The sequence below is a fragment of the Lycorma delicatula genome, chromosome 9 (genome assembly GCF_047948215.1).
Source record: "Lycorma delicatula isolate Av1 chromosome 9, ASM4794821v1, whole genome shotgun sequence".
Taxonomy (NCBI): domain Eukaryota; kingdom Metazoa; phylum Arthropoda; class Insecta; order Hemiptera; family Fulgoridae; genus Lycorma; species Lycorma delicatula.
In genome coordinates, this window is record NC_134463.1 from 129646940 (window position 1) to 129662734 (window position 15795).

The 15795-nt window shown below is 28.9% G+C and overlaps 1 protein-coding gene across 1 annotated transcript in view; it reads right to left on the bottom strand.

The window, feature by feature from the left end:
- Positions 1 to 15795, bottom strand: part of kuz (zinc-dependent metalloprotease kuz) — a 140280-nt gene that overhangs the window by 20941 nt on the left and 103544 nt on the right. Inside the window, exons 9-12 of the mRNA XM_075375877.1 lie at positions 12164 to 12341; positions 7921 to 8098; positions 3842 to 4075; positions 3147 to 3263 (exon numbers count right to left, since the gene is read on the bottom strand). Coding sequence (XP_075231992.1) covers positions 3147 to 3263; positions 3842 to 4075; positions 7921 to 8098; positions 12164 to 12341 — 707 coding nt within the window. The remainder of the gene's footprint in view (positions 1 to 3146; positions 3264 to 3841; positions 4076 to 7920; positions 8099 to 12163; positions 12342 to 15795) is intronic.

Below are 15795 nucleotides of genomic sequence, written 5' to 3' on the forward strand. Positions count from 1 at the left end.
AATAATTAATTTAATTTTTAATAATAGTTACTTGTAATAATATATATTACACTTAAATTCAGAAAATAATTTTTATATAAAAGGTGTCCCACAAAGAAACTTTCACAAGTTCTAGTGGTGAAAATAATAAAAAAAAGTTCAATAAACATAGGTGTGGAAACACTTTGTTTTTGAGTTATGGCTATTGAAAAATTTCGCCTTGATCTCAGCTATTCTAATAAAAAGAAACCTTACTGTAATCACTGGAAATTAAGGAGTAAGGTTGGTGGTTTCTTATGTAATTTGAGTTGGGAAATAGGATAATACAAGTTCCAGATATAACTCCAGTACTTTTTAAGATATTAGATGTAAAACACAAAATTTGGTGTCTAAAAACAAGTTTATTTTAGATTTGTAATACAACAGCTATGTTAAATGACTAGTAAATGTGAAAGAGTTAGTAACAAAACTTGTACAGAGAATTTAATTCTGAGAAAATTTAAGTACAGGTAATAAAAAGTAAAAAAAAAAAAACTTTTAAAAATTGTTTTTTTATTGAAGCAAAACAGAAGAAAAATTAACAGAAAATCGTATTATTCTTTATGTACCTAATAAACTTTCTTTTTAAAAACAAAAATGCTAAATACTGAAAATAATTTTAAAAGAAATACAAAATTTATAAAACAATATTTTAGCTGTGTATATTCAATAGTTTATAGTTAGTTTTTAGTAAAAAGACTAAACTGAAATGTATCTTAATTAAGAAATATTTAAAAAATTTTATTGTATAGGTTGGCAATACTAACAGCTGGTCAACAATGAAAATTGTATATTTTGTTTGGCTCTGTTGTCATAAATTATCATACAGATAAAGGAAGTGTAGTGTTATCATATCGTAGTGTAAAAATGCTGTTTCAATTTTCTAATGAGGAAAATGCAGATATATAATTTCTGTTAAAGGAATAACAGAAATTCAGCTGCTTGATGTGAACATCAGGAGAGATTTCCTGGAAGGTGGATTCCAAATACAAAAACGTTTTCTTCGGTATATCAGCATTTACGAATGAAAGGGCATTTCCAACATTTAGGTTTCTGTTGAACACCAAGTAAATCATTATGTGATTCAGAATAATCAGTGTTGCCAAGGCACTAGTACAAGGTGAATTTCATGTCACATTGGTTTGTCAAAAAACAAAGTGTGGTGCATACTTCAGAAAGAAAATCTTTATCCTTTCCACCTGCAAAGGTTCAACATTTGTGGCCAAAATTTACCCCGAGCGGTTAAGGTTAAACTTCATTCGCTGGCTTCTAAGCAACGCCGATAAGGTAAATTCTATTTTATTAACTGATGAAGTCACTTTTACGAGCAACAGAGTCTTCAATTATAAAAATGGTCATTTATGGGGAGAAGACAATCCACATGATTCTGTGGAAACTAGTTTCCAACGCAGAGTTCACATTAATGTTTGGTGTGGCATTATTTATGACAAAATTGTAGGACCATTTGTTTTCATTGAATGGGATATACGTTTACAAACTAGACTGCTGATTTCCAGCATGATGGTGCAATGCCATATTTTTCTTTAGTAGCAAGAAATCTTTTTATTAGATGAGCTGAAATTCAGATGAAATCTTTCGCTAGTCATAACTCGAAAACAAAGCGTTTCCAGACCTATGTTTATATGAACTTTAATCATTATTTTCACCAGCAGAACATATTCTAAAAGTTTCTCTATTTCTTCATAGGAGAACCTGTATAGTCTAATCTGTTTTTCATTTTTGCTTATTATAATATAAAAAAAAAGGAAGAATTAAATTTGCTAAATTTTTCCATGTTTATTAACAAGATATAAACAAACAAAATTACTTTTTTCAATTAAATAAAGTACTATAAATCCAATGTTACTAAAGAAATGAAATATTCTTTTAATTGGCCAAATAAAACCAGTTTCTGTTTAATCTGACCTTTTGGCATTTCATTTGGGTATGTGTTTGTGAAAATTACGGTTAAATGTATTTCCAGATTTTTACAAAGTTTTCTGTAAGGTTCCTAACTATTAATTTAAACAATGTATGTGTTACAAGTTTTTATAAAATGTTCAAACTAAAACTGCAAATAGTACAGTTATTAAAAAGAAAAAGAAAATAAACTCTTCACCTACTAAGTCAATGCTTGGTGGGTCCTTTTTATACATAATCCTATGAAAATAATAACTTTATTTTCTATATAGCCTATAAAAATAAAAATTTGAAAAATACAAAACAGTACCTCCTGTATAGTCAAAACAGTCAGTGATATCCAGTGCCCATGGAAACACTGTTTAAATATTATTAGCAAATACAGTAAGTTTTTTTTTTATACAAAGGCTAAACCTTTCACAAATCAATTATGACTGTCTGCTTTGTTTTAATTTTTACTTTATATTAATAAAGAAAATGTTTCCCCTTTTCTGTTCATCTTAGGAGTTCTACATTTAAAATGTCTATCAACACACACTATTTTAACCTACTAGCAAAAAATATTTCAAAGATCATATTTTAATATTAAAGTATTACAATCTACACAAATATTTCAAAACATTTCTGTGAAATTCTCATACCTGTATTTGATTTAAGTAACTTTTTTTTGAATGAAAAGTTTTCTTGCACATACGTCTGTTTTTTATGCCTTTCTTACTTAACTCTTAATATTACTACATTAACAATAAAAACAATGTAACTTTAATATATTTGAGTTCCCCTATTTTGATGTCTCATCCTTTTTTATCTTGTTATTATTAGCACATTCAAGTGTTATTTTTAAAGCTTATTGTCTATATAACAATTCAATACTTTTTATTTTTCATTTTCGTAATTAATCACAGTGAAGAATTCAAAAGTTGTATTGTGATTTTTACACAAAATATTAAAATTTATTAAAATATTTTAAGTGAGAACTCGTATTCAAAGAAAAAAAATAATTGCAGGCTTACAAAAGCGGTTGAACATCGCAAATGTATAAAAGTAATGGAAATAAATTGGGTTGTTAGATTGAATTGTCAGGCATCGACTTTATTTTCCTCGATAATAAAATACTATCGCAATATACTTTCTTTTTCTAGTAATTAAATGTGAAAAACGTATTTAATGTAAAGATCACATGAAAGTAATTAAATTTTAATACTAACCGTGACCCACATAGTTAAAGTTTGCAATGTCTCCCTGTTGAACAATGTATTTTTTAAACGTGCAAGTGGACCTTCTGCATCAACTGCTCTACACTTATAAAATACATCACAATAACCCTAAAAAAAAAAATTATAGATTAATGTACCTCAACTTAAACTTAAACATTATTATAAATACATATATTAAGCAGACAGCAATCAGTACTGAATTTTAAAAATGTGTCTCGGTATGGGCACTATTAGGAAAATTATTGTTACACAATTGATCACATTGAATATTTTATAATAGTAAAACAGCTTTCATTAGTTACAGTCAGAAATTATTTTTTTATGAAGTGTATAAAATTTTTGTTAGAACAACTAAGTAATAATGTCAAAGAATATCACCTGCAAATAAATTCTTATAACAAAACCACAGGAACTATTTCAGAATATCCTGATCTCAGTGTGCCATAAATGAAATATAAAACATCTGTCTGAATGCTTTCATGAAAATAGAATGCATTATGTTAACCCTTCAGTGTTAACAGTTAAAAAGTATTCGGGAACAAACTGCCTCTAATCTTTTAGAAGATTACTACAGAGAGACTATCCTGGAGTAGAATATACACAGAACTAGAATATTCACAGTGATTTTGATATGTATGAAATAAGAAACAATTCTTACTAAAATGCAATGTAACTTAAAGACTCACCTGAAAGTTATCACATGGTGAACCAGGACGTAATGATATACCTCCTGGAGGTAAACCAACATTTTGTGCGAATTCACTAGTACTGCGACAAGTATCAGGATCTGTACCGTTTTGACATGCCAATTCACATAATGTACGTTTATCAATATTTGGTATTATGTGTGATGTCAAGAAACACTCTTGTAAACCCCATTCAAGACATATAGAACCAGTACAATCACCATTAATGCAAAGCTGTAAAAAAAAAGTAATTAAAAACATATACTAAATATGGAGGAAGATACAAATGAACAGTTATTAGTGCAATCATATACATTTAGTCGCTATATACAATAACATATAGTATATTAAGATAAAATACATACATTTTGTAACAATAGTAAAATTATAAATATTTTGTAAGAATAAATGATTAAAGGATTTATACAAATCACTATTCATGTCCATTAACTTAACAGGTTTTAGCATGTGTGAAGAAATTTTAATTATTTTCCCAGTAACAACAAGGTACATCTTTGTGTTGGAGTACAAATTGTTATTTTTATTCATGAACAATCTATTGAAATATTTACAATGCTATGTTTAGAAGTTTTATTATTAGACCGTTTTTTTTTTTTTATCTAAAACAATAAATTATTGGAAAAAATAATTTTGTACAAGAACTATTTTTGATAGCCAAAAATATAAAATTCTTTCACTATTTAAAAATTTTTTGTTTTCAATTAACTATTTACTGAATGCAATTCAAAATAAATTTTTCTATAAACATATAAATTTTTATTTAAAGAGATGAGTTTTATCTAGAAATTTTGGTAGACGATGTCCTATTAATATGACCAGTTTAAAACAGCAGTTTTTATACAATGCCTTGGAATAATTTCACATAGGTAACAATCTTGTTTCTCATATATACTACCTGACTGAAAAAAAATTACTTTAGGTATTTTACAAGAATCCTTTATCCTGGAAACGAAAAAAAACTTACTGACAATCACATTTTTTCTACACAAGTAAAATAAAGTGCAATTTAGGAAAGTTAAGAAATTAATTATAAATGACACGGGAAAGTTATCTAAGATTTGGCAACAGATGCTTGTTGTTCAGCATTTCTTATGATCTCTGGTCCAAAAATAAAAGCTGTTAAGTGATGGCAGTACTTATAAGTTTTTACAGTGTAAGTATACATGTGCAATGCTGATATGTGCAATGCTGGGTAAAAATATTTTCTTTTACGCGCACATACAAGTTAAAACAAATGTAATTTTTTATAACCAACAGGATTCAGTTTCATACCAAGTTACTTTTGGTAAATGTGAGATGATTAGTTCTAACCTCACTAAACAAAATCTATTTTACATTATATTTTAACTGTGCTAATTTATAGATATTCTGTTGGAGTATATACTTATTACTAAATGATTTGGTGACTATATCAATCTATGGTGAATAAAAAATGAAAGTTACTAAATTTTGTTCAAAGCAAAATATCCTTTTTTTAAAGATAAATTGTCAATACCCTTGTTAGGTTTTTTTTATATTTCTCATATTAAAGCTCCAACCACGATAACTGAATTCAATAGGAATGTTTTTTTTGTTGTCTTCAGTCATTTGACTGGTATGATGCAGCTCTCCAAGATTCCCTATCTAGTGCTAGTCGTTTCATTTCAGTATACCCTCTACATCCTACATTCCTAACAATTTGTTTTACATATTCCAAACGTGGCCTGCCTACACAATTTTTCCCTTCTACCTATCCTTCCAATATTAAAGCGACTATTCCAGGAAGCCTTAGTATGTGGCCTATAAGTCTGTCTCTTCTTTTAACTATATTTTTCCAAATGCTTCTTTCTTCATCTATTTGTCGCAATACCTCTTCATTTGTCACTTTATCCACCCATCTGATTTATAACATTCTCCTATAGCACCGCATTTCAAAAGCTTCTAATCTTTTCTTCTCAGATACTCCGATTGTCCAAGTTTCACTTCCATATAAAGCGACACTCCAAACATACACTTTCAAAAATCTTTTCCTAACATTTAAATTAATTTTTGATGTAAACAAATTATATTTCTTACTGAAGGCTCGTTTAGCTTGTGCTATTCGGCATTTTATATCGCTCCTGCTTCGTCCATCTTTAGTAATTCTACTTCCCAAATAACAAAATTCTTCTACCTCCATAATCTTTTCTCCTCCTATTTTCACATTCAGTGGTCCATCATTGTTATTTTTCCTACATTTCATTACTTTTGTTTTGTTCTTGTTTATTTTCACGCGATAGTTCTTGCGTAGGACTTCATCTATGCCGTTCATTGTTTCTTCTAAATCCTTTTTACTCTCGGCTAGAATTACTATATCATCAGCAAATCGTAGCATCTTTATCTTTTCACCTTGTACTGTTACTCCGAATCTAAATTGTTTTTAACATCATTACCTGCTAGTTCCATGTAAAGATTAAAAATAACGGAGATAGGGAACATCCTTGTCGGACTCCCTTTCTTATTACGGCTTCTTTCTTATGTTCTTCAATTGTTACTGTTGCTGTTTGGTTCCTGTACATGTTAGCAATTGTTCTTCTATTTCTGTATTTGAACCCTAATTTTTTTAAAATGCTGAACATTTTATTCCAGTCTACGTTATCAAATGCCTTTTCTAGGTCTATAAACGCCAAGTATGTTGGTTTGTTTTTCTTTAATCTTCCTTCTACTATTAATCTGAGGCCTAAAATTGCTTCCCTTGTCCCTATACTTTTCCTGAAACCAAATTGGTCTTCCCCTAACACTTCCTCCACTCGCCTTTCAATTCTTCTGTATAGAATTCTAGTTAAGATTTTTGATGCATGACTATTTAGACTAATTGTTCTGTATTCTTCACATTTATCTGCCCCTGCTTTCTTTGGTATCATTACTATAACACTTTTTTTGAAGTCTGACGGAAGTTCCCCTTTTTCATAAATATTACACACCAGTGTGTATAATCTATCAATCGCTTCCCCACCTCCACGGCGCAGTAATTCTACAGGTATTCTGTCTATTCCAGGAGCCTTTCTGCCATTTAAATCTTTTAATGCTCTCTTAAATTCAGATCTCAATATTGTTTCTCCCATTTCATCCTCCTCAACTTCCTCTTCTTCCTCTGTAACACCATTTTCTAATTCATTTCCTCCATATAACTCTTCAATATATTCCACCCATCTATCGACTTTAACTTTCGTATTATATATTGGTGTACCATCTTTGTTTAACACATTATTAGATTTTAATTTACGTACCCCAAAATTTTCCTAAACTTTCCTGTATGCTCCGTCTATTTTACCAATGTTCATTTCTCTTTCCACTTCTGTACACTTTTCTTTAATCGACTCTTCTTTCGCCAGTTTGCACTTCCTGTTTATAGAATTTCTTAATTGCTGATAGATCCTTTTACTTTCTTCATCACTAGCATTCTTATATTTTCTACGTTCATCCATCAGCTGCAATAGGAATGTAGAAATAATTTAAAGGAGAAATTTAAAAACAAAATTAAAACTCGAACTAAAATACTAAACAAACACAAAATAAAAAATTTAAATGAAAATGTTAAATACAGAAATATACAACTACTGAACAAAAAAGAAAATTTTGAGAAAAATAAAGTTAAATATTAAATTAAAACAATGTAAAATTTATTTAAAACAACTAAAAACAAAAAAATATTCATTATTTACAAATAATTTTGAAAAAATGAATTGGGATATTTTTTATTTTGCAAATCACCACTATTAAGAGCTTTCAAAATTGAAGAAAATTACAATGCTTGAGTATCATCTTTTGAAAATGCCTTTCAGTTTTCATGTTTATATAGACTTTTTTCTTTGTTTTTACTCATAGAACAGGTTTTGAAATCCTTTTTGTTTGTTCATGAGATACTGTATAAAACAAATAACTTACATATGACACATATGCTGAGGTTAAAAGATTAGTTCAGCACAGAAAGAAATGGAGAATAGAATAGAATCGTGCGTTAGCGAATTTCTTAAATAATTCTTTTACATCTTATCAATAAAATTATATTCTACATGATTAATTATATATAAACATACTTGTGTTCCTTCATTGCAACGGGTTTTATTCTCTTTTGGTGCAGGAGCAGGACACTCAGGAGATCTTCCATCACACATAGAACTCCAGCTACATTCTGATTCTGATTTACACTTCACATTATAGGATTTTGGTACAAATCTACAGCTATCGCTGCTACAGCAAGGGCCTTGACTAGGACTATAACAATAATTAAAAATACAATAGCTGTTATCTATGAAGATTGTTAAAACAAATAAATAAATAATAAAATCAAACTTAGTACATTTTATCTGAACTAATTTTTATAACACATCCATTACAGAAAAGATAGGAACAGCTACACAAGACTGAATGAGAATTGAAAAACTGCATATAATCAAATACTTTCTTAGCACTAATAATTATAGATAAAAGTATAGTAAGTAACCAACAATTATTACAACTTTTTCTAATCGCAAAGCAAAAGAGGAAAGTTTTTAAGAAAAGTAAATCGGAAGCCTTCCAGTGTTACGTAGTAAATTTGCTCAAGTCTTGTAAAAAAATCAACTTTTTATCATTTAATTAAAATGTGTTTTAACAGTATTATATTTTTACATGTAAATAAGAATATATATTTTTGAATGTACGTGCCTTGTTCACTTAAACCAAGAACTATTTGGTTAAGTTAAATGATTCTTTTATCTTCACCTTCTCATCAGAGTATAAGTGAATCGCCTGTTTCGATATCAAAGAAATTCTACATTTATACATCCAAATTTAACTAGTAATAATGTTTATGAGCCAATATATATAGGTAAAGCAACACTTCACATAAAAATGTCACTACATTGCCTTACCATCACCGTACTTATGAAATACTTCATTACTGGTTTCTATATATACTTATTTATATAAATTTATTATCGTTTGATTTATGAAAATAAATGTAACCTTGGGCCTGTTTATCACCATCATTTCCTCGGTCTGCCCACACCTCTCAAACCCATCGGTTTGTATCTTCAAAGCTCCTTGGATATATGTCCATCGGACATTCTATCTAAATGTGCAATCCATCTCTGTCTGTTTTTCTTTAATCTTATCTTCCATTTTGAAAATGTTTAATTCCCTGTGGACCACTTTATTATAGGGCCTATCCAATCTCGTACAACCCCCCTTTACTGATCTCAAGAACTTCATTTCTGATGCCTGCATCTTAAGTGCTTTTGATTTTATCACCAGCGTCTCTGAAGCGTATTAGTGTTGGTACGGCCATCACCTTGTAAAACTTTAGTCTCGTCTCCTTTCTGGTCTTCTTGGAGAGCGTCCATCGAATACAACCGCACAATGTCTGAAACTTTGTCAGTCTCTGGTCAATATCATGATCTACATCATAAGCGGTCACATCCAAGGTATCAGAAATGCAAAACTTGCTCTATGTTTTTATCATTTATTATGATTTTTGTGCGCACAGGTATTTTCTCAAGAAAGCTATAGTTTTCTTTTTGTTATGGAAATGATCATATTGTAAGCTGCACTAACATGCTGCCATCGCAATACTGACCTCTGAAGTTCATTTTTGATCTGTTGAATAATTACTTGGTTGTTGGCAAAAAGCACTGTATTCAAATAAGTCCCATATCCCAAATCAATCAGAATTTACTCTGTTTCCATTTTATTACAAAATCATCGATATATATATATATACACTGAAAAGAGTGAGAGATAAAATCCAGCCCTGATGTAACCCTTGATTAATGGGAATCTCTTCAGATAATTGGTCTCCAATAGGTAATATAATCCTTGTATGCATCACAATAAAAACTTTTTTAGTCTCTATTAAGTATTTGGGATAGACTCTTTTATTCATTATCTCCCACAGAAGACTTCTATTTCCTTGGTCAAATGCTTTTGTGTAGTCGATTAATGCAAGGTGCATCTCTAAATTAAATTCTCTTTTCTATTAGTATTTACAGGGAAAATACATCATCTATACATTATCATCCTTTATGAAATCCTGATTTCTCTTCAAGAAATATAACAGAGATAAAATGAAGTCGCTCATTAACAATTTTCCCATATATCTTGTAGGTAGCACTTAATAAGCTTATAAATGTCCCTCTGCAATACGATGACATAGTCCTGTCATTTTTTTAAAGAAAGAAACCACCTTTGCCTTCCTCCACTTGTGCTTCCCACACATATTCAGAAAATGTAGCAATTGGAACTTAAAGACTATACTACAGTATTTGATCAATTCTGTGTATATGCCATTCAAACCAGTCGCTTTTTGATTCTTTCACAGATAACTTTTTGCAATTCTTCAATCATTAGTGGATCTACATGAATTTCTTCTCCTGCTTTTCTCTCAAGTTTCTTTAACAACTTCTGTTAACCATAAATCTTTATAATGGTCTACCCATTGATCTTTAATAATTCAATCTCACTTCTTCTCTTTCCTCTTGATTATGATTCTTTTACTGATGTTTTAATCATAAAGTCATAAATGACTTTATTTCCCTACCTAACACTGTCACTCTAACGTACATAGTTGATGCATTTCGGTGTACCGCCATTCTCAAAACTACTTTTAGCACTCCCTAGTTCTAGTTTTGAGAATTAAGGTAATCCAAAACATGTCAACTACAAATGTTATAGAGTGACGCTGCTAGGAAGGGTAGAAAATAACACTCAACAAATTATGATAATCCTAGCCGGAAACAAAATATTATGAAAAACGTTTTAATTGAACTCTGAGGATGATTTAAGGTGAAATTTATTTAAATAACTTTTTATGCAAATGTTATTATGTAACGTACATAAAACTTGATCAATTTCCTTCAGGCCGGTTTACTTTATGAATTAAGAGATAATGGATTTTTGCTAAAAAACAACCGATTATAGAAAATAATTAACATTAAGTACAACAAAAGAATTTTGGAATCGGCCATTTTCCCAAAAATTGATCTGATATCACTGTGAAACCATAATGAAAGAACAGAATACAATACATTTATATTAAAGCTGTTGGATTAGAAATAAGAAAATATTTGTTTCTTCTGTGAATGTTTGTTTAGAATTACAAAATTAACGACATACAGATCAAGAAGTTGTTTGTTAGAGGACTTGGTGATATCCATCATTGAGTTTACAGCTAAAAATTCTATGACTTAATTACTAGTAGTTCCTTGAATCTGATTAACATCACCTGTTTGAGCAGCATATAAAATTGTTTACCACACTATATTTTCATCAAAAATATCTGGAAACAAAAATTTAAATATATCTTTGGGGGACAATTCTATGGCATCATCTCATTAAGACTCTGTATTTTCTTTCATTTTCTCATTTTTAAATAACCAGGTTTGCTATATCAAATACCATTCATACTTTTTACACAGAAACTATCGTCATCATCGAAGGTATTGGTCAGATCAAGTAAACAGTTATTTAATTTGGAAACAATTTCCAAAAAGAGTCATAAACTAGCCTCTTTAGAGATTAAAGTTACCTTTCCTACATTTCATTTTCAGATGTGAAAAATAAAAACTGAAAGACAGCAATAGGAATGTTTTGTAAAAATTTGTTGTTGAAGATATTCACCAGTTTCACAGTGTTACACCACAAAATCACACACATATTTTGGATTACTAGAGCCCCCAATTTCGTAAATAGGATTTATTTTACATGAAAATATTAAAAATATGATAAACAGAACGGTCATGAAAAATAAACTTCCTGTGATTTTCTGATAAATACTTAGCCTAATTAGCGAATAATTAAGGTGATAATCATGTAACATAGCCATAAATGTTCATAAACTTTGTATTACCTGTGAATCAATAGCCATAACACTAACTGCTGCGAGGAAAAAAATTCTGTGCTCTTAAGATTTACTCGATGTTATAATAAAAATGTGGCCTTCGTAAGATAGGAGTGAGAAATTAAGCCAAAAATATAAATGGTTTCATAAGATAACTATCATTTCAACTGAGATTGACAAAGAACATAATTTTTTTTTGGTCCGTAGTTCTTACTATAACCAATGGTAAAAATTTTGTTTTGTAGTGTTTGAAAAAATGGTTTACATAGTTACTGGTGATGATTGTTTAGCAATCAAAATGACTATTTAATGTGAGGTTTTAAGTAATCTTTTTGTAAATATTTTTTAAGTGTTTTCTTTTTTTACAATGTATTTCAATAACCAATAAGAATAGTTCTTTTTTTATTTAAGATGATAATGCTTAACTTTTAAAAATATTTAAATAGTCAATGAAAATAACAAACCTGCACTCAGTTTGGGCTCGTCTATGGCAACCTTTAGCAGATGTATTTCTAATTCTTTCCAATTCCCCAACGACACGCGGGTAACAACACTTATCGGTGCATTCGTCATCATCATAACCGCAATCACATTCCTCACCTGCTTCAACAATCTTGTTTCCACAAAATGCTCCCTCAGATGCTAAAAACAAAAAACTAGATAAATCTTCAAAGAAAAATATACGCAAAAAAAACAAATACAAATTTAATAAAAACTAGGTATTACACTTTCTTTTTTTTTTTAGTTCAGATTCCACATTTAATATTCATGTGGAATATTACCTAACCTAGAAGCCTGTAGTCTTTGCAAAACATCAGAATTACTATTTTTCTTCATATCATAGTTCCTTATGTAACCATGTATCAATATTAAATCATGGCATCACTTGATCTCATAAATTTATTTCCAAGTAAATTCATAACATCACATGCTGATGCTTGTCTTAGTTAAATCTCAAAACATAAAAATAACACGCTGCTTTTTATATATACAAAATAGTCTGCAATGATCTAAATTAGTTCTAACCTTATGTAAAACTACCAGTTTAGTTCTACCTGAATAAAAATATATACATTGATAAACTTAGATATCTAGATTTGCTTTTACCCAAATGGAGCAGAAAAGAAAAACATGTGCCACATTCTTTTTTCAATGGGTATACAAAAACAGATGATTTCTTTAAATAAAATAAAATTTCTTAAAATTAATTTATAATTAAACATGAAGATTTATTTAAATAGTAGAGGACAACTGTGGACCAAGGATTTATGATAGTTCAGTAACTATCAAACTGATGATATCTAAGAATCTAAATATGAAGTAACTAATGAAGAAACAGCCCAAAAGTATAAAAATTCTCATTTTATATAAAGAAAATAATTTATATAATACGTAACTTGCATTTAACTATTTCTTCTTTATATTTAAAAGAAACAAATTACTAATGTTTCACCCTTTCATCTTTCTCATAGCAATAAAAACATTAAATAGATACGACCATTTTATTTTCAACGTACCTTAAAAAAAAAGAATTTGTAGAATAGAAGATAATATAGACAACTAAGAAGAAATTAAATATAATTTTTAAAAAAATTAATGAGATGGCACAGGATAAGATTGCTTTAAAATAAAAGCAACTAGAAATGAAGGGCAGATCAGAGAAAGGACAACTGACATTCTGAAAGTAAGGCATCCAGTAACAAAAAAAAATGTATGAAACTAAAAAACCAAACAGATTTGTTAAATATAATTGAGAAATTCTGGATAGAGAAAGATGACAAAAATGTTTTATTCGAGCCTGTCTTTAAATAAATCCATCATTAATGATGATGGAGAATCGAAGGGAAGTTTAATAAAGGCAGAGAAGATAAAAGTAAAACTAGCATTAAGTATAACTGCTTTTTATTAAAAGTAATAGACAATGAAATCAGTATCTAACACCAACAGCATCAACAAATACAATAAAAATGTTTAACCTTAAAAAATAAGTATTAGTATGTTATAATAATCTGTCATTTCATAAATTTCTGTTTTCCCGTTATTAATAATTTTTGTAAAAAGATAAGTTACCTTTTAGTGTCATACATTAATTACCAGCAGGACAAGTTTCTTTTATGGTAATGATTATATCAAATGGATTGTTGCTGCTAAGTGAACTCAGCAAAGTAACTTCTGATGTGGCGATAAACTGCAATGCAATGCATTTTATTATGCCATTCTGTAGGCTCCCAGTAAAATTTCAATTGTTTGAATAAACATGACTGTTTGAAATTTATCAAGTTCTAATCGAGGTTCACTTCGAAACTGTTAAATCCCACATGAAGAAAATGAAATCCTATATGGCATTTCATATGAGAAATGAAAGTGAAATCCCATATTAAGAAAAAAACAATGCAACCTTGTCAAAAAGTAGCTTTATAGTGTTTTTTTGGTGAGAAAATGAATTTTCCACCATTCCAACGGCTATATTTGGTTTCCACATGATAACTGCACACATGTTTCATCACTTGTGAAGAAATTTTTTAAAAAAGATTTTTTGTTATCATTCTAATAATACAAAAAATTCTACCTAGCCAAAACTTGGTTTTATTTATTTTTTGGACAGTACCATGACAGAAAGTTAAAAAAATTTTTACTTCTTCAATCATTTTACAGATAGTTGGTCAATAGTGTTCCCAGATAATAATATGCATTTTTTTTTAACATGGTCATTGTCAAATTGATCTTGACTATTTAGACTTTTCTGTTCCCAATTACTTTACCTAGTTTAAAACAATTAAAAAACTGTTATATGGTTCATAACAATAATTTTATTACAACATTTTAAAAGTAAAAACAAATAGCTTTTCATTATAATAAATAGATACTAACACTGAAATAATATGTGTGTGTGTGTGTGTGTGTGTTTATATATACATTACATGAAATAAATCTTTTTAAGATTCATATTATTCCTGTGTATTGTTAAATAATATTTAAATTCTATTAAGATCAACCACATAGTACATAATATTAGATAAGACATATTTTACCTTAATTTTAAATTCTAACACGAGAGTACTTTTATGGTACTTTCCAAAGTACTGAAGTAACAGAATTATTTCAATCATAACTGAGAATGTCCGATCCTGAAAGTACTTTCATGGTAAAATTAAGGTAAGATATGTCTTATCTCAATATTGTGTACTAGGTGGTTTATTTTAATATAATTTAAATATATATATTTGTGTGTGCGTACACGCATACAGTATTTTAGGACTAGACTAGCAAACATATCAAAACTAAATCATATATTGTGGCAGTATGACAAAATAATAATAATTGTAATAAGATTACTTTGATAAAAAATTGTTCAATCAATGTTAAATCATACAGAGTAGAAAATTTACTGACCAATTGTTATTCTCTGCTTATTAGTACTGATAAAAAACAAAGAATAAAAAAATAATGGTTATGAAATAATTACTATTTACAAGGTCTAAAAATAGTCTATGAGGAAAATAAATTGGAATCATATTATGACAATATAAGATCCTGAAACTGCAATTGGCTGATACATGAGGTCAAAATCTTATCAAAAATGAGGTAATAAAGAACATCAAAGGAACATGGACTTAAGCCCTAAAGTAAGTACTCTTGTAAAGAGTTAAAGAATTACTATATATTTTCAAAAAAAAAAACAAAAAAAAACAGACTAATAATATATCTAAAAATGAATATAAAAATATTCAAAAATGTTGGACAAACTGATAGTAGTATGTACTAGGCTGAATTGGTAGGAGTTGAAAATAAAAATCCAAAACATGTATGGACTTATTTTTCAGTTTCAGAAGATGGTTCTAATGGATTTCTGAGTCAAGAGTGACCACATAAAGTTCTCGGTTGTGATTAAGAAAGAAGATGATGCCATTTTGTTCATTGCATGTCATGATACATATGAGAAACTTATCTTCTGCACAAGTACACATTGCTTTATGTCAAAAGGTAAGTGTGTGAGGTACCCACCTTATTTGTATACTCGAGACGGTGACAATTTTGCTAAACTTTTCCACAGATGTCAGTATGAGATACCAATCCTATCTAATAAATTTGTCAA